The sequence below is a fragment of the Varroa jacobsoni genome, unplaced genomic scaffold, assembly GCF_002532875.2.
Source record: "Varroa jacobsoni isolate VJ856 unplaced genomic scaffold, vjacob_1.0 scaffold_342, whole genome shotgun sequence".
NCBI classification, from domain to species: Eukaryota; Metazoa; Arthropoda; class Arachnida; order Mesostigmata; family Varroidae; genus Varroa; species Varroa jacobsoni.
This window is the reverse complement of record NW_019213244.1, coordinates 116,335-136,188: the sequence shown is the minus strand read 5'-3', so window position 1 is coordinate 136,188 and position 19,854 is coordinate 116,335. Positions and strand designations below refer to the sequence as shown.

The 19,854-nt window shown below is 41.5% G+C and overlaps 1 protein-coding gene across 2 annotated transcripts in view; it reads right to left on the bottom strand.

Annotated features, from left to right (window-relative positions):
• LOC147753622 (uncharacterized) overlaps positions 1-18,178 on the bottom strand; it is a 46,413-nt gene extending 28,235 nt beyond the window's left edge. For both annotated transcript variants that reach the window (XM_086967936.1, XM_086967935.1), the window contains exons 1-4: positions 16,950-18,178; positions 11,461-11,643; positions 9,222-9,410; positions 8,659-8,880 (exon numbers count right to left, since the gene is read on the bottom strand). In XM_086967936.1, coding sequence (XP_086824062.1) covers positions 8,659-8,880; positions 9,222-9,410; positions 11,461-11,643; positions 16,950-17,181 — 826 coding nt within the window. In that variant the 5' untranslated portion in view covers positions 17,182-18,178. The remainder of the gene's footprint in view (positions 1-8,658; positions 8,881-9,221; positions 9,411-11,460; positions 11,644-16,949) is intronic.
• Between the last annotated feature and the right edge of the window lie 1,676 nt (positions 18,179-19,854).

Below are 19,854 nucleotides of genomic sequence, written 5' to 3'. Positions count from 1 at the left end.
AATAAACATTAAACTACATCATTTTTATCTGTAGTTGTTTTGATATACGAATTCAATATTCGATAAGAAGCACTTGTTGCTTGGAATTTCTACAAATATGGCCTAACTCTATGTATTTATAAGCTTGGTACGATTTGCGGATTGTGGTACGTATTAATTACTGTGATTCACCGGCAAGTAATATATATGACGATGAAAATTATATGCAATGTGCAACGGGGCAAATTGACTGTATGGGCCAATGAAGACTTGTGAGGTCGTTAATTATTTTATCGCTGTTCGAAGAAAGAACTGTATCTGTAGTTGTGTATCATTGACAACAGGTTTTGCCCTTCGATATTGCAGTTAGAGAACTTTCTCATTAATAGGTTTTATATAAAGGTCTGGTGGGGGGGCTTTTGTTTGTGTAATCTATTAAAAAAGGCATCCCTCTCGGAAGTTCTCTATCAAAAACAAGTTCAAGATCCTAGTCCATCGTCTCATTATTGAACGCCCATAATTCTAAACCTATTTACAATGGTTAGCGAATTCAATTCAATATTTCGCACGTGGTAAAACAATTATATTTACTACTAAAACATCGAAGTGTGTATCTAACACTTATGACTTGAAACACCGACGAAGTCATGATCGTAAATACGAATCTAGTACGAAATGTACTACAAAGAGAAAGAGCATGTTTTCATAAAAGTTTACTTGATTGTTCAGTACCAACCACCCTTCCTTATGTAAACGCCGAAAGAGACTACATTTACTATTAAGAACATTATCAACACGACATCATGTTAAGATTGCTACATGTTATAGCTGTCTAAACGCCGTCGATGTCTTGTGTCCGTTAGTGGAAAGATGAGTACGCGAAAGGACCACCGCGTATGTGGATGGTGGTAAAAACTTAGCCGGTTTTAACGCCTCGTCAACAACACCGTTTTGGGCGCCAACTTTGTACGGCCTTCTGTGATTAAGTTTGATGCTAAGGCCAAAAGTAAAGAGGTTATGTTCTGCTTCCGGACCCTTAATGCTAATTAGCGCTCGTAGAAGGAGGATATAGCCTTTTTCCCCGTTCCCGTTGGACGTCGCTTGTCTAACATATCGGTCTATAGGACGGAATTGATTATTTCATTTCCGGCGCGTCACAAAACGCTATACTAGCCTCACCTAACAAATCGATGCGTTTCAGGAGAGGAGATTACGATTAAGTATCAACAACAGGAGCAGACGTAGAATACGCGAAGAAATTTCTCTTCCCATTTCGTTAGATGCATTTTCATGCCAGAAAAGCCACGGCCCTACAGCGCAACGACGAGTTGCACAGACAGGCACAGAAATAAAGTTAACGAAAAGTGTCGTCCAGGATTTACGTTGTGTAAGCTCCTCTCACAGTATTCCTAGTTTGTATTTTATTTCTTACTGAAGAAAACTCGGCTGTCGAATGTATTGTCTAGAGGAACACGCTACAGTATCCCAGACCAGTCTAACTGCAGTAACATAGACATTTGCCAGTGTTTCCTCTGTTCGAGCTGCTTGGTCTATATTGTCAAATCAACAGAGGGAAGAAAGTAAATGACAGCAAAAAGACAGTGGCGCAATGCCGTAAGAATCGACGAACCCATCAACACAGACGACCGGCTGCTGCTGTTAGTCACGAGCCGGTGACCGCAGGGCCACGAAATTCTTACTAACAGGGACGACAAGAAATAACAACGCTAGTTGTTATGGCAACAACAAATGCTCAATATGGAACATAACGGGTCAGAACATTGTCACTAGCAGGCGTTTGCTTCGACGGCCAATGCTTTGTTATCTTCAGCGGTTCACGTTTATCAGCGTTAGGACATTAATTGCCGTCGGAATCAACAGGTGCGCTGCTAGCGACGAAACAACATGATTTTCGGTACTGTTTTGTACTGCACAACTAGGACTTCAATCGCAACACCTATTCCAAACGCCTTTGTTATCATCGCGAACGATTTCGTCCTCTGGCTGGGCGGACATTATTGTCGATACGCTGCATGAAGGCGTATAAGAACGGGTAAAGTCCACGAATACAGCGCTGTTATTTATTACCAGGAACTGTCGCTTTCATCAACGTTGGCTTTTTTAACGTACGACTATTGTACGTGTATAGTCATATGAGACAACTACTAGAATAAAAAGTTAGACAACTTCACATAAAGCGCTTGAACGATTCTATCCGACTCCTTTTTCCCGGATATATCTGTTCTACAAACAGAATACTATTGAAGCATCGTCGTTACGGCACCTTTATCTAATGGGCGACATCTAGGCATGAGAATATTTGAATCAGCTGTTTTGAGGACAGTACACGCACGTTGAATCAATACTGAACAGTAGCATCAGGGCGATACAATGAGACACGCAATTCTAGCTATAGGAACGGGGACAGCGAGGTAGCGGTTGGATGCGATCGGAAGTATGGAAGCGATTCGTATTAGTGAACACGTGCAGATCAGCGTTGACGTACTTCTGATTCGGTAGCTATTTTTAAACGCAGTTGTAAGGCACACGGGCATGTTTGAAGCCTTTTGTTACTGCCTACATTATGTCGAGATCATTTATGATGCCACATTAACTAGTATGTTATTTGTTTTGTTTCCATGCTATCATCACACATGTATAGCCATCTCTACATGAACGGCGCAGTGTTCCGAGTACTCTGATGATAATTAGTTGTCACAGCCACATCGTCAGTATCCCGACTTCGGAGAGAACGACGAGTAAATACAGGGTTGGTAAGTGGGCGTTTGTGAGTCTTGTGACGAGAACCGTAGCGCCCGAGAGAGATCAGTGCAGTGGTTCAAAGCTACTTACGGGTTGAGATTGAGTTGGGTTCTTTTTTCTTCAAATTTACTTCCGTTCGAATTTACTTAGTACTAGTAGGGGGATGAGTTGTTTGGCGAAAATCAGGTTATTGTTAGACGATTATAAGGACCACATATTCAATGGAGATTCCGTGGGGAGCCTCCGCAAGTGTTGGTACACCACTAGCTTACGCGGAAGTAGACCTTAAAGAGGGGTAAATAGCGTGCACGTTGAAGATACGATTTCTGAAGCGAATAGCAGCAAAATTCTGTTATTTAGTCCCTTGTCGGCGGTAGAACCATATCGGAATCACAGAACAGTCAATGAGCAAAATAAGAATGATGAACGACATACAGCGAGGGGGTAAATAAACATTGCGATGTTGAAAGTGTTTTTTTTGCTGTTTAGGGATCAAAAAACGTATATCTAGCAGTTACTAAAGCACTACCTTAGCAGCGTTAAGAACACCCATCCGTCTTATTGGAACTGCTACGACAAGTGAGCATTTCAACAATCGACTTAACACTGACAGTGACGGTAATCTGTGGTGGGGTACAATTTACCGTTAAAGCTGAAACCGATTAAAACCATAGAATCGGATATTTCTCCTCTATTTGAAATAAATCGCTTTCGTAAGCAACTTATTTCTGATAGCTAGGCACCATTGCCTACGTTAGCCACGTAAGGCATCTCTGAGTCCACTCTAACCACACTTCTCTAAAGTACGTCATCTTGCTTCGTTTCTCTGTCGACCGATGATCCTATACATTGTTCGATCCTGCTACAGGTGTGTAAATGTGATTTATCGAATTTGTTTAATTATTTGTCAAATGATGACCCGCCATAACAACAAGTGATTGCTAGTTTCCGCTGTAGCTTGTTAAAGCAGAATGCCTGAGTTCATCCTCTATTCGTTCTTTCTGCTCGTTGGTGTTGTCCATGCAGGGGGCAAATCGCAATATTACTGCGAAAGATCCAATAAAGTCATCACTGTTGTTATTATCAGTCCGAATATAAATCAGAGATGTTATCATCAGCGCCAGCTTGCTATACGGTTAGCAACGCTTTGACATGGGCAAGAGTATTCGATAGCTCGAGATGAACTACGCTACCGTATTGCTAGCGTCTATCAATAAGCTGTACCTCCAAAATAAGCTTCAGACTCCCCACGCAGCTGGCGCAGAACTGAAGGGCGAATAATACGGAGAAACAGATGAGGGCTAAAAAATGAAGAGAAGGGGATCAAAGCATCTGACGAGCGATACATGTTCCACGCGTTATAAACGTTTTCAAGCTGCCGCCCCTGCTCGAAGGGAAACTCTGTTCGCTCGGATTGCGAATAGAGTTTCTCTTCTCCTAATAATACGCGTTCCTGCAGGTAAAACCTGGCAGCCTGCCTGACCGACGCTTCTGCTACTCTTAGCAAGATATGGGTGATACTTTAAGACAACATGGATAGCCCCCTCTTCGAGAAAGTAAGCTTGCTAGTATCGTAATTAATAGGCGTGCCGACACCAGCCGTCAAGTTGTAGAAACTTTCTTCGGTGTAAATAGTTCCAATATGATGTATTCAACGTACGCGTTTAAATATGATAGTTGTACCGTTTAGTAGTACCAATTTCAATCGTTTGCACTCGTTGGTTCGATCGGCAAAATGAACATTAGTAGAACTAGCGATTTAATGTTTGTCAGTATCGTTTCTTAGCTTTGAAAATATTGAAGTTAATCACTGCGAGAATATAATGTGACTGCATTCAGTGGCTAGCTCAGGCACGCTAGGCAAGAGACTTGAAGACAGACTCCTTTACGATATCTGGTTCGTCTACGATGATCTGATAACGCGTTTCAGGAACATTCGCAGTTGCAATGACTTCGAAAGCTTATGCTAAAAAGATAACAGACATCAACAAGTCTAACTTCCCATAAAAAAAAAGAATGGCCAAGCTTGATTCGGTACGCGCCGCCACATCGGATTCTAAAAAAAATTGATGTTTTTATAAAGTAAGTTTAAAAACTCAGTCTATATATAAGCAAAATAACTCCGTAGTTTCTCACGTCCTTGATTTTAGCCAACGTATTACTGAGATGAGCATTTTATCGTGATGATCGGAGTTTAAGGTATCGTAAGACCTACCATTTGTTAGCGCTCCATTAGGTGTATCATACGATGCTCGTAAGCGACCTTGACGATTCGGTCAAAACAATATCTTACTTACTTGCTGGCTATGATGTCGAAAGCCGCTGCCGTTATACTCTGCACTTTATCGCGATAGTCTCAACGACTGTCACGTAGCGTTCTCTCATCGACGAGGCACTTCCCCGCTGTGAGGTCGCACATCAGCCGAGCTTAGTTAATGCCCGTCCTGTTATCAGCAGCTCATCGTTACAATAAGCTTCAGTAATCTCCTCAGTGTAGGGATGGTAAGAACAGCTGGCTGTTGTATTCTTACGCATGATCAAACGATATGCCATTACTTGAACAACCTACCAAGGCCAGTTAAGTAACCATCATAAATTAAACATGATCATTCACATATATAGTAACTATTAACAAGCTGCTTCACAGATGAAGTAGTGGTATCAACAATAATTAGAAGGCAAATTAGACTGCACGCAAAACTGTATGAGGTAAAAAACAAACCCTATACAGTCCTTAGATTGAGGACGAAGCATTTGGAGACTACAGAAGTCTGCTCTACTGGAACGGGCATCATGTTCCATGGACAGTGTCAACAAAACAATCGAATGGCTATCTGGGGGTGTGGGGGGTATCCCCCCCCCTGAGCTATGCACGCATGTCATCACACAGGAAAGATTATGAGGAAAAGATTAATGGAAAAACACTTATTTAGGTTTGCATTGTGTAGTAAAAGGAACCTTGAAAATAGCCATTTTTTCCTTTTATTGTTGTCAAATCGATCTGCAATGCAAGTTAAGGCAGCGTCGAACGGTAAAAGTGTTGCTAGGTTAATAAACTCTCTTTAGAAAAGATCGTTTCACACATTGTTTCTAATGGAAAACTAGCCGAGTCGCAGGCGATATACGAAGGACTGCTCGATAGATTTCGAAGGAAGTAAGCGATCATAGACGGCTGGGGATCACCAAGACCAGTTCTTTTTCTACTGAAGCGTCCGTAGATGATAAACGGTACGGTTAAATAAATTAATAATATGGTGCACAATATCGATATCATTTATGATAGAGGGAAGGTAATGGAATTCTAATCTATAGCTTCTTTGCATTATATTAGTACCATATAACGTACCTAGTGATTTTTATAATGCATTCATTTTCATAACCAGTCACGTTTGATTAAGCACAACAAGCTCTCGATTCGGGCAGGAGGACAGTACTTACTTCATTATATATATTCAAAAGACTTTTCCTCATCCCGAGTTGTGGAAAATTCATTGTAAAGCGTCCACACACCTACGTTCGCTAAGACTTCACAACGCATCGTTGAATGGAAAAAAGCTTTTTCCATTCCCAGATGCGTCGCATAGTACGATACATAGAGTACTTCACACTAACATTAAAGTTCTCTTACCTCTATTGTAACACGCCCTTTGTAGTGTTTCTAACCCTTCTGTCCGTATCGGCTTCAATCGTTTGATATGGCATTTATTAAAATACGGTTTATAATCGTTCGAAGCAATTTATGCAGCGTATTCGACTGGGTCTGATACATAGGGTAACCTCTGTAGAACGTGTACCAGGTGGTAAATTCACGAAGTCCAATATTTGTTTACATAATTTATAAACTTGCAGACGCGTCACCACGCGAATTGTGTTTTTTACATTTAGACTGACAGCGCAAGTGCCGTGAATAACGTTAACAACCAAAAGGTTCTTTTGAGTTCACTGTTTCACAGTGAAATACGTACTTACGTAATTTTTAAAAAAATTGACGCAATTATTGTGTCGTCCCCGCGACACTCTAGCGTCAAGTAGCTTGAAGCTATTTGTACGCAGCGAAAGTCCCGGCAGAAGACTACGCTTGCTCTTCGTTTACTAACATCACTACTTCGCCGGTTTTTTCCACTGGAGTGGCCAGGGCCGGCTCGAGGAAAGGAGTTATTCTTTCACTATCTCGCTCCTTCTGCCGCGTCTATGATTAGGCAATGGGTTTGGAGGATTCAAAATGGTAAAGCGCACTCAGACACAGCTCGCGTTGCTTCGACGCATGGGACTGAGATAAATTAGAAATATGGCCCCTTATTGGTTATAAGCAAATATCGCAATGCGTAATACAATAAACTCGATCGTGTAGCATCAATCAGTCGGAGACCTGAAGCAATACTTCCGCCTCTTTTTGCCACGCATGGCTTCGTATCTAGATTCAGTCTTGACTTCTCCATTCGGTTGACGGCTCACGACGGACGTTTTGGGACGACAAACTTTAGACTGTAAGAGGAGTTATTATTACGTTCAAAAGACGCGCAGGAAATAAGTGACGGCTGCAACTTGATCAGAGAGCGCGCACAATGTCGTATGCGACATCTGTTCTACCAGTACGAACACAATGCGTTCGTTTATGTTTTCGGATACTAATAACCGGCTTACTGTTGTCTCCCTGATCTGATATTGGTTTCTGAGGGCAAGCCTATGAACATTTGAATGCTCGAAATGTCACAGCAAGGGCAAATTTCAAAGTGAAGCAAAATTACATTTAATTTTCTATAATCGTATGTGTAGAAACAATGGCTCGGATTTTTTTTTTTTTTTGATGCGCTACTTTTATGTCCCACGTCAACTTTGATAACGAATATGAAGCTGTAGATTTCTATACCGCAGCAAGGTTGAAAGGGGTTCCAATCCGTATTTTCTATTGATTTTTAGTCAGCAACAGTGGAAAAAATGGCGCGCGTGCGCCAGTTTCTTGAAATTAGCTCTTAAACAAATTACAGCTATAGATGTACACTGAAGAGACCAGACAAAGCAAAATCTTCAAAGCTAATTCTTGATAGGAGTCAAGAGTGTCTCAGGCGGAATGACTGCAACCGTCGGCTTCTGGAATATCGTCAGCTAAAAATCTAGGCCAATACAAAAGTTTTTCTCGGTGGCCGAATAGTACCTATTCTCGAAAAGCTATTCGATAGAAATATGTTAGTGTTATCGTGTTGACTTCATAAGACAAATTTCAAATGCTATCGTCAGTAGGCGATGATGCATTGCACTCGACTCGTTGCTTCTCGAGGAGAAAACGTTTCGCTAAACTGAGCTTTTTTCATTTTAATTGCTAGAGCATGGACAGGCCGCTCATACTATAGACCGCAAGCTAACTGATGATGACGATGAACGTAGTGTCGTTTAATTTACTTTAAATTTAAAAAAATCTTTAATTGTGTTTGTTTTCGAGGCTGACTTTCGTCGGCAGGTGTTCTCCTTTGCCATATTAAGCTTACTTCCAATTTCGATCGATAGGCTTTAATTATATAGATATATGAACTTCACCTAATAGTTTTCGAAGTGTACATGTACCATGACAATTCGCAGTAGCGGTATGTATACATACAACAGTGACAGTTGTTCCCGTATGGTGTCGGCAGCTATTATTGCATGTAAATTCTCGCTACAAGTGGAACTCCTACAAGCTTCGATCGCTCGTGTGTAACTAATCAAACATGTCCAATTCGGTGAAGCCGATCTTTATCAGAGCTACCTAATCCTGCTCATATTATGGGTCGAGCTGATTTACCTTTGATTAAAGGCCTTAGCATACGGCGATTTGAAAGTTGATCCGAAGGCTTCGTATCAGCTCCCTGCTGTCCTTACCTAATAATCTATATGGTCGCGAAGTGTGAAAAACAGCGTGGAACGTAAACATCTACGTACCGTATGAACCTCCACTACGCGTGCTTGAGGGACCCCTTTCAACCGAATGCGTCGACGAGTTGCCAGAATTGTTGCTCGAGCTTTTGCCGGCTGACGGAGACAATGGCAATTCAGGAGCCGGTGGGACAAGTTCATCTTCTTCACTTTTTTCTATCTTCTGGGTTTTCTCTAGAGGAGCACCCTCTGCTATTCGGCCCGACACCAAATTCACCTCATGAAGTTCTTCAAAAACCGGAAGTCCGATAATGTACCACAGGTTAAAGGATTCTGGCACAATGCATGATATGCTCATATATCCCAACACTCAGACAATGTTATACTTTAGTGCCTTCGACAAATGGACAAGCAAATATACAAGCGGTGCCCCTAAGTGCGTGTCGAAGTCGAAAATTATTCTTAACTTTATATTCATTATATATTGACGGAGGGTTATTAATACTACTGTTATTATGAAAGATAGTAGCAGAAGTACTTAATATCAATTACTACTGCTATTGTATTTTACAAAGTATCGTGCACATAACAATAATAAATTCACTATTGCTCAATAGTATCCCACCTACCGGACAAAACTGTATCGGGCGGTGGCAGATGTATGGGGTCCTGAGGTGCGGCCCCTGTTATTTCGTCGTCGAATTCATCCACTTCTTTCATTGGCTCAGCCTCATTAGACGTTTCATCTATCGCCCTTCTCTGTTCATCATGTTGAGTGACGTTGGCCAAAATACCTGACACTGGAACACTGTTACGTGCTGTATTTGAGAAGCCTCATCGTTGTTGACGATGCAGACGGAGCCGCAACGAGATGCAAGAAAAGTAACAGCACGTGACAATGAACATTTTGTGTTTTATTATTGTTCGGAAAAAGCATACGTTGCGAAATAGGAAATGAAGACAGAACGATCACTGTAAGTTGTGAGCAAAAGCAGACTTATAACAGTGGCAAAAAACGTCGACAGCTATAAAAACAATAGGCCTTTAGTTACAAAGGTTTCCAGTTGACGCGTGTCGTGGTTGAGCCGAAAGTCTCCTTTCTTTCTAGCTGTGGACCTACAAATAACGCTTCTGAACTCGAAGTCTGCTTTTAGCCAACGTTTACCTAGCTAAATACGTACGGATAAAAAAAACTGTAACTTAAAAATATGTGCATTAGTTGAAGTCTATTTGACTTGAATTTACTATTGATTATTAATAGTTGCACATATTCCTTTTTTTTTCATTTCATCATCCATTATACGTGTTATACGTGTCGAGTTTTAAGCTCTTTGTAACTCTAATATATATTTGTACACGCGAGGCTGCCGTAAACAGAATAAGCCATTATGAGTTAAAGAAAGTATAATAAACCAACTTTACTCGCTGCCGAAATTGATCTACAACAATAGCTTATCTAAATGTGTCCTTTTAGCGCAGGAACTTAGAAAATTTTACATCCAGTTTTCTTTTCAACAACGGAACTTCAAGTAATTCATTTCTAAATTTACGTTTCCAGTATAAGTAGTCTTTGAAACGAAACAGACATCTCCAGCGCTACCAAAACTGTGAACGATGCACGGCTACAAGGCCAAGTACGTGCATTTCATAGCTTTGTCCTACGAATGCTAAGGGTCGAAAGCTGTGAAATGCTCCCGGCCGAGAGTCTGCTAAGAAAAACCTATGTGAGATCAATGCTAATCTCTCAATCGCAGCGAGCTGCTCTAGTCATTTTGTGGATGATGGGGGCGGTAACGTGTTTATTTCGGTTAATGAGCATACGCTTTCTGTGGGTCCGGCGCGTTGTTGCTATATACATTCAATTGCAATACAATTAAAGGCGTGTGACTTAATACAACTGTTAGCCATTTACTCTCTATGAACGGTATAATGAGTTTGCTCGAATCGCCGGGCACAGGCAGCTATTTGTATTCACTGCAAAACAACTCCCCAGCGAAAGGGTGCATGGACTTTGCGTTGATGTCGGACGACAGCAAGCTATACCTTCATATTAGTAGAATACGTACCGCTGAGAATACCTAACGGAAAAAAAACTAATGCGTTACTGTGCGAATAGGAAAAGAATAATATATGTGGTCTCGGGTCCACACATCGTCTACGAGTCCCATGCCTAGATACAACGCATACGACCGGACCGCCCGTAATCCTAGCTCTTGCACAACAAAGACTCCCGTAGGGGGGCGATTCCTAATAAAAACTATGCCTTGGCATATCTCATGGTCACGACTATCTCTTGATACCTTTCGTTTAGGCAACAGTTTTCGTTCAATAAAAGCACTTACTGTCATAATGTACTGCTCACCGACACTGCTAACTTATCCATATTGTCGTAGCAATGCAATTGACGGTTAATATTGATCGGGCACTACGCCCTGCCACTGTGGTAAGATGCAAATGCGGAACAGCGACAACGGAAGGCAGTAAAGTAAGGAAAAAATTGTTTCAACGATGACTTTTATCCTGCTAAGCCACAACTATTCTTATATTATCCGCTGGCAATTGTGTGCTAAAGTGTCGAAGTGAGGTAAACTGCGGCCCAGCGCTGGACCACAACGATCGGCGCCATGGCTCTACGGTGCGCTACTATCGAAAAATTAATTATATTTGTACTTACAATAGTAAACGAAATCATTCTCCTAACGCCACGCATCGTTCGGGTAAAGTTCTGTTTGTTTTAAGGACCAAAAAAAATATTACAAATGTCTGCCCTAGCAAACCTTCATTTGTGCTGTTGTGAAGATAATATTTTGTCCGAGATACAGTAATAACGCGTCACTTGTTCAGCCAGGACATCATCTTATAACTTACCATCGTTCGCTGGGGAATCCGTCCTCTGAGGAAATCGTATAACGAGAGCCTTGTTCTTAAAAATCCGGTCAATCGCTAAGGACTCGTTCTTGACGTCGAGGTTTGTCCGGTCATTGTAAAAATAGAATGACTGGCCCTTGGCTAACTGACTTAAAGCCGGCCTTAACTCGTTCAGTGGAATTCCTGTCGAAATCAAAACAGGTTATAAAAACATCCTAATATTAAATCACATGTCGGTAATCAAGCGTGAACCGATTGGTAAGACTAATTATTCCAATACCGCTCTCAGAAAGTATAATAAGGCCGCCGCCGTAAGATTTAGTATGGCTGTGTTCTTAGAACGACGACAATTACACATCGAGGAAACGGAAAGCTCCGGGACTGTCGCAAATATTTACGAACTAAGCTTGACAGAAGACAAGTTTGTCTTTCTTTTTAAAAGTCCTCTATTACGACACAGGCCAATCAACATTTTCAAAGCTCTCGGCCTCGAAATCGTCTCAATGTTATGAACATTACTAAACACGAAATCAGAGAGAGAGAGAGAGAGAGAGAGATACATTCGTCTTTCGAAATGTCTGAAATCTATCGATCGGCAAGTGTTTATCGCCCATGAGGATGACACCATTACAATTTCCTTAGACTACGAGCCGTCCTGTAAGGGTTTCACACAATCATTGAAGTGTCCGAAATTTATTTGCTGAGCTTAAGCAACAACCGTTGAAGCGTTGAACAATTACAACGAATGACGATACTCGTATACATTAAACGAGTCTCCCTAGTTTTAATTCCTAATTCATTTTTAAAAATCCACTAGAAAACTGTGCCCCTAAAAATCCGAACTGAGGTATGTCGGCGTTTCTGGTTTTAATGTGTAAGGATATGTAAATCCACAACACTCACCCGCTAGCCTTAAACAACAACGAAAAAAGAACGATATTTTTAATTGGAACATTTTACTCAACAGCTTGTGAAGAAGCTGCCATACATTTTCTTACCAAAAAAAAAAAAAAAAACTATCTACTTGGATTAAAAATCGCAGACCAAATAATCCTGGTAATTTTGCCTTGGAAGTGTAAACCAAGGTAGCTAACTAATTTAGTACATTTTTACCAGCACAGAAAGGAAGATCTCGTCTTGTCTCGAATTGGTATGAACGAAAAAGCCGTGCCAATCGTGAATGAATCATGATGGCAAGGATCGACGACGATGAGGAGGTCAAGCGGAAAACAAAATTAGCGCCATACGTAGAATCTCAATTGAATTATTGCAAGCGAATAAAAACAACTGACCTCGAAAATTTTGTTACTCTAACAGATAGCATAATTTTTTAACGGGTATTCTTGATTATATTACAGGATTTGTTCGCGTCTATTTGTCAAACAACGAGGAAGCCACCTTGCAAGCTCGTAAATATTTCATTTTTGTCTCTATCTATCCTTCGATTGGGGATTTCTACTCGGTACTCATCTGTGACCAGTGTTTGAGCTTCTGGCAGAGTTCCAACACTTACACTACACTGTGCCTACGTTTTTCCGACGTGCCCTGTATGTACCAATAGTGAAATAAGTTAATTCTCTGGAACGTGCAAATAAATGCACAGAACTCTCCTTCGATAAATCGAATTTTGCATACAATGACTCATACTACACCATATATATACTATGCTACAACCGAAGTTCGTATCTCTACCGTATCAATAACACCAAAACAATCACTGTTCCAGCGTATTTTACGCTATAAGAATAAAAGCTTCACCACCTCAAAGTGTCTGGTCGCCAAATACGAATCCGCCTGCAACAGTCAGGTTACAAGGTAAGTGGTACGCCATTGTTGCCAATATATCATCAGTAATCGATATTTTCGGTCGGACAATTTCGTAAGATAGTTTTATCTATTCAGCAAAAGAAACGGTGACTCCGTTTGATATTTTTCAATCAATGTTTTGCACTGCGATTGGTACCGTCTTCAAACATGTAGTTAGGATACGTTTTAGCTGATCAATCCGATAAGGCGAAATGCACGAATTTGGAGAACACTCTGATCATGCCAGCTTCTCAGACATATAATAGTGAGAACAAGTACGATCGCATCTGTCCAAGGATGAAACCACTGTAAGATTAACATGGGAGTAGTAATGGATAAAAGCTCTGCTTTATTCAGTATATCCATTACCGAAGGGTGCGTGCCCCTGCTCAAATAAACGATGTCTCTTTTCGACCAAATGAACAATGAATACAATTACTTTCCCCCTTTTTTGCTACGTCAATGCTTTCTAATTCTTTTATATAAGCAAAATGATATAATCAAAGGAACTATTCACAAATATGAGAGCAGGTATAGAAAGATGTTCAAAAAGAGCATTACCCTAATAACGAATCTGCGACAGCTCTTACTTCGTTAACAGGCATCAATCTATCAACTGTATTTAGTGTATTAAGATTTCCAAGTTTCTTTTTCGACACCCTCATACAGAACTATACTATTCGTTACGACGTGTTTGATCCAAGCAATAAAATCTATAGAACAGTGAGCAAACTGAGATACCCTATATAACGACATTGAAACAAAAGTATAAAGTACGAGTAAGGTTTCTATCCCACGGGTTGGAAGCATAAAGCTAGGAAGCTAGCAGATTGAGCGCTACAGCTACAGCGGACGTAGGTCTAGTTTCGCATCGTAACCGGATTCACGACGGAGCTACGGTGCGCAAGATTTCTAGATATCTAGCCATACCGTTCAAAAAAACCCCTGGGGATGCTGTATCTCTGGATGGTGTGACAGGCATGAGCAGATAGGGTCTGCCGTAAAGAGGTGCCGTCTAGGCGCAAAACAGTCACAACACGAGATGTAAGCTTACAGACGAAAACGGTTTGGAGAATAGATTGTTTCACTATTAGAGATAAATCTGATAAATTTAAAAAAGGAAAAGAGAGAAACGAGTGAATGTTATGTTGCGCTACTTCTGAATGCCAGTACGTGCCATTGGTGAGGTGGTGGCCCTGCGCTGGTTCGAAAAAACTCAATGAGATATAGCCTTGTTATAGGAAAAAAATTTTTTCTTCTAAAGCCTAGAAGCCTGACCCGTGTAGTCAATATGTTCGTTGGCGGTGTTCGTCGGATGTCTCAACATTAGATACTAATTGCATGCACTGCTGTTATATAGTCATGTGATCATAAGGTATGGCTGATTTAGTTTATCACTTTTTTAGCTTACGCCCGAATGAATCCAGCTTTGTTGCGATCCCTTGACGACATATCTGTTTTACAAGCTCTTCTAATACGACTGCAGTCCAACGACCGCCAAACCCCAATCGATTAAGAAGCATCCTCGTATCATTAAGTAACTGGGTAAAAACATGCAACTTGTGCAACTGACGGTACAGCTCGGGGCTTCTCTGCATTGCACTCTAATCCGGTCTAAATGGTGCGGTTCTCAACAGATCTGTTGGCCTATTCAGTTATCTTTGTATCATTATGATTAACTTGAGATATATTGACATGTACTGAAGATTTGATTTGTAAGTACTTCAGAAGCGATTAAACTAAGTATGGTATATAATTGTTATGTGCAGCCGCTGATCGTCTATGGATTTTATCTCTGTAGTTCTGCAGGTTAGTATAGGCCTTAAATCGGTAAGTCGACGGTAGCAGGAAACGTAACGACATATACAAATAAGACAGGCACAGCGGTTAAGAAGCACCGCAACTGAAACGAGGATATATCATCCACTGTGATGAAATAAGTAAAAAAAATAAAAGAAAAACTTGTGTTAATTCTTCGAGCATAGTTTCTGCTCCAAGGTAACGATGTGTATTAAAGAAACACAGCCTAATAGTGCACCCTGAATCACTAATACTACTAGCAACAAATCTCCTTCTCGACATCTCGCGGAAACTATTAAGCCTCTATGGTTTCGCATCCGAGTTATCGAGTGGTCTCCATATTTCGATTGGACAGACCACAATTTATGCGTACACTTTGATGCCTCTAAAAATACAAGAAAGAATTATCTGTCAAATATAAATAATCGGTGAACTCACGCTCCTGATATTTATACATAGAAGACGGTAGTATTCTACCCGATACCATCTTTGTTAGTAATTAAAATAATTATTATTTTTTAGGGCAGATGGAATCTGTTGACGGCACCAATCTACGGGTCTAAACAAGTGCGTACATCGTTTAACAAGTCACAATTTCTTAATAGTTCACAGTACCGTACTACTAAGCAGATAAAATTTACGCTTGTATCAGAATATCCACAGACCACGTTCTGGACGACGTCAACAAGTTCTACGTTAAAAAAACATCATAGGAAATTTTTGCAACAATTACGTTGTAACTTAGCGTCAACAAATCTATCGACGACGATGGAATCGAAAAATTACATTCTAACAGCACGATCCAGATCAATGAAATTGGCCAGTCCTGTGTGACGGCTACTTGAAAAAAATGCAGACAGGAAAAAAGATCCTTTTAAACATGTGGGTTTGACATAGAGGTTCCAAATAGGATTTTGCCCACGGCAAACAACTGACGACTACTGAAATGTTTAAAAACCGAAACTGAGCAAAGATGCACCTCAGTGACAAACGTTGACGTCTGTCAGTCGATACTCTACCGTTATGAGTAATGTCTTATCTAGAACAATAATAATTTCGAACATCTGCAGCAGAATGTTTAATGCTAATGATCTAAATAAAACATACGTTTTATTTCATTCATTGCAGTCTAAATATTCATTCTAGGGACCGAATACGATAAAAACCGAAGTTAGAGTTCCTTTAGAAAATTAGTTTAAACGTGTTGTGCGCCAAGTGAAACCGGCCAAGCCTGAATCGTAATATATCATTGCGCTATAATATTTTCGGCAATTTTATAGAAAAACTTACTAGATCCCAAAATCAAGTAAACGTAGACAAGTACATCCGTTCTGTCACTGCCGAAAAAAATTTCCATTGTCTTTTGCTCTTCATAAAAGCAGTATTGTATACGTTTAAGGTTCGAGTATTTAGAATGAGAAAGACGGATGGAAAAGTACCATTCGGATAAACCAAAACGTTTAGCGAAGACCAGGCGGTAACTGTTCGGATTTGAAGGACAGTTTATTTTTTTTTTTTACTAGCCCTTCTCAGATCAACTTTAAAGCGGTCCTAGTGCCATTAACATAAATCTTTATTGGAACACTGGAAAATCACCAGCACCCAATAGTACAAAAGTTGAAAAGCTATCTGTCATTCGCTCCTATTATCTCTTATAGCTGCCTCTAGTGTTACTTATTTCCGTGATAGTGCCGTGGGGACCTGTTTTCCTACTATGTTCCCTACTATGACACATAGCAATGTCGGTTCGAATCATGGCATAGGCATATTTAGTTTCGCACTGGAAAGAGCCACCCGATTGAAATGATGTCTAACGACTTATATAGCGGATGGACACACACACACAAAAAATTTAGTGTTAAACTAGAAACAGAAACACCTACCTCTGACTGTCGTTAGCGTCCCGATGACATTTCGCTGACCTGGCGACCGTTGCTCATATATAGTGTACTTAAGCATTTCTTCACCGTCTTCGGCCAGCAAAAATGGTGGGGAATTCGGTTCTCCTGTAAGGATGTGATTTGGAGCGTCACGTCCACCATCAAGGATCAGCGGCGCTTCGGTCATCTCTGGCTCGAACCCAGACCTGAAGCGGGCCAAATCAGATTCAGTCATTTCATTGGAATATCCACCGTCCGAATATGAACTTTCCCGGTACAGAGGCCTATCGGCGTACTGGACGCTTGTACCGCCACCGGCACCGTTAATATAGTAATGATCCGGATAGCGGACTTTCCCGCGGTTCCCACTGGCGACGAACCCATTTGCATGTCCGTTTGCATAGCCCTGGCCGCCGCGGTATCCGTAGCCGTGGGGCGGACTCGGGCTTCGCGAGGTTGTCACTCCTATTTTGAATGGTTAGCTGAAGCCCGTTCACAAATCAATGTTTTATATAACTACCTTATGATTGTTACAGTGTTCACATACCTTGAATAGCTTTGCCTACACTCAATCTGTCCCTATTCTCGTTTTAGCCGGTAGGACAACTATGGCAGCACAAACTGTTGCTACCAGTTAGTTACAGACTTTACCACTACCATCTTCAGGTCGTTCCTTTTTCCCGCAGCGTGAACCTGGTCATAAACAAACCGTTCAAAAAAAAACTTCACTACACTTTTTTGTATGTAACGAAAACAATGATAACAATTGTCGTCTCCCACGGGGTGTTGCCCATTCGCACACGCTAAAATCTTTTCAGTGATTTTTCTTTGCTTTCTATTTTGTCTGTTCCTCAATTTTTTCCGTCCTGCCGCGTACACACACTAAAGGCCACAAACGCACTGCAATAGAGCTATACTCTTCGGGTTTTACGCTTAGCAAACTTAGATAGTTGACCTCTGTTTCCGTTGTTAAGATAACAGCCAACGGATACTAACGCTGATAAGTTCACGACGAAGGCAAAAGTCATTGATCAAATATAGTAGCAGCCAGCCATTTTGCCTGTTGTTGCTACGCTGTTTCCGCGACGTCGTGATACTCATTTGCGTTGGACGGAGACGTTCACTCACTATTAATACGTGCTGCCTATCGAGGATGAAGTCGTTTCTGGGGAGAAGGTGCTTGTCCCTTTGCCATCGATAGGGGAGCAATAAGAAGCTTTGGCAGAAATAATAGTTGTAACAGTCAGCTTTTCCGTCGTCCTTGTGTTGGTGTTTCGAAGTGGGGGCAGGCCGACTTTCCCGAAGCAGCCTCCGCCGTCGTCGTGAGAGGACCAAAGCAGTAAGACAGCAGATAGCTTGCCAATAATCGCCGAGGTCCCTTACTCTGTCCTAATGACTTTGACTATTGAACGGTGCTGCCTCGACTTGTTCCGCCAAGGCGACGCTATCTCGTTAAGGAGGCCGACATCTGGCACTGTTTTATGATACGTGAACGGAGCCGAGAATGCTGATTCTGTTGGTGATGATAGTGACTTAGTTGTCGACTAGAGGCAAAAACGAGGCCCACAACAAGGACGACGGCAACTTCTCAACCTAGTTACAATACAGGCCAAACAAATTAGCTCGGTATTCACAGAATCTAGAAAGACCTGGATGAGTGGCAAATACGGCGATGCTCACGACAGATCGTTCAAACTGATACGGTCATACCCTACAGGTAGAGAATCAGCAAGACCTGCGAGCTTCTGCTAAGCTCTGTTTGAAACGTGCCCATCAGCGGGCCTCACTACTGTTGGAGTACGAATGGAGGAGGAGTCGAAGTATGAGGCAATACTGTTCAAAAGACGAATAACGACGGGGGGGGGGGGGGAGGTGTAAGACGACTAAAGCAAGAAAGTAATCTTCTCCCGGCTCAGATTCCAAAATTCATGCCATGTAAAGTTTAACAGCTCATCTCACATGCTACTGCTTACTGCTAGTTGCTCTGGGTTGCGTCCATCGTGACCCCCGTAGCAGGTTGTAGCCTATTGTCCACAAATCAGTTCGATGTATGGCGAAGATAGTCACGTTAGCGATCCCGCAGAGTTCCGTAAATGTATTGGCTTCGGACTGGGGTAAGGGGCACTTAGTCCGCCTTTGGCCGTGCCTCTTCTTCCCTCTATCTCTTTTAGAGTCCAAGCGGTCGATCGTTACAGCCCGCCAGTGGCTTGCTGTTTCCAGTAAACGTTTTGGGATAGTTGTCAGCGTAAGCGGAACGTCAGAAAAGTCTCGCAGTAGGACTAGCATACTCTGAAACCGTAGGACAATACGGCCAGCTCTGGACAAAATGAAGTGCCAAGAGATGAACTAATGAATTAGATGAGGACCAAAACAGACATCGAGGCGACGGGTCAGCTACGGCGCCCGACAAACCACGGGAGGCTGTAAGCCTTGACAACTTTGCCATTATTCGAAGTAGACTTCACGACCTCAGCCTTTATACTCAGTGCTTCGCTTCACAACTGTTTTTGTTATTCGCCGTTAGCGCTGTATAATTTTCTCTGTGCTGTTAGTATACCAATAAGACAACTACTTGGTAGTTGTCTTATTAGATGCATTAGCATTTTTCTTTGAAGTTCGTTTGAGGAAGGAGTGGAGGCCAGCTTGCAAATTACTAATGCTAAATGCAAGTTCCTCTCGAAAGGCTTCAGGCTAGCAGATCGTTCAAGGGTGGAACCGAGTCGCTTTTTTAGATGCTGCTATTGCAAATGGAAGTGCTGACATCGTTGTTGTTAACCGAGATAAAGTTTTGCGTTGTCTCGGCTGCCCTCTCAAAGTCTCTCTGACAGACACGTGAGTGATGAAGTTTTTTTTTGCTACATTTTATAATAGCGCTTTTACGTTTTCTTTCTATTGGAAAAAAATAACA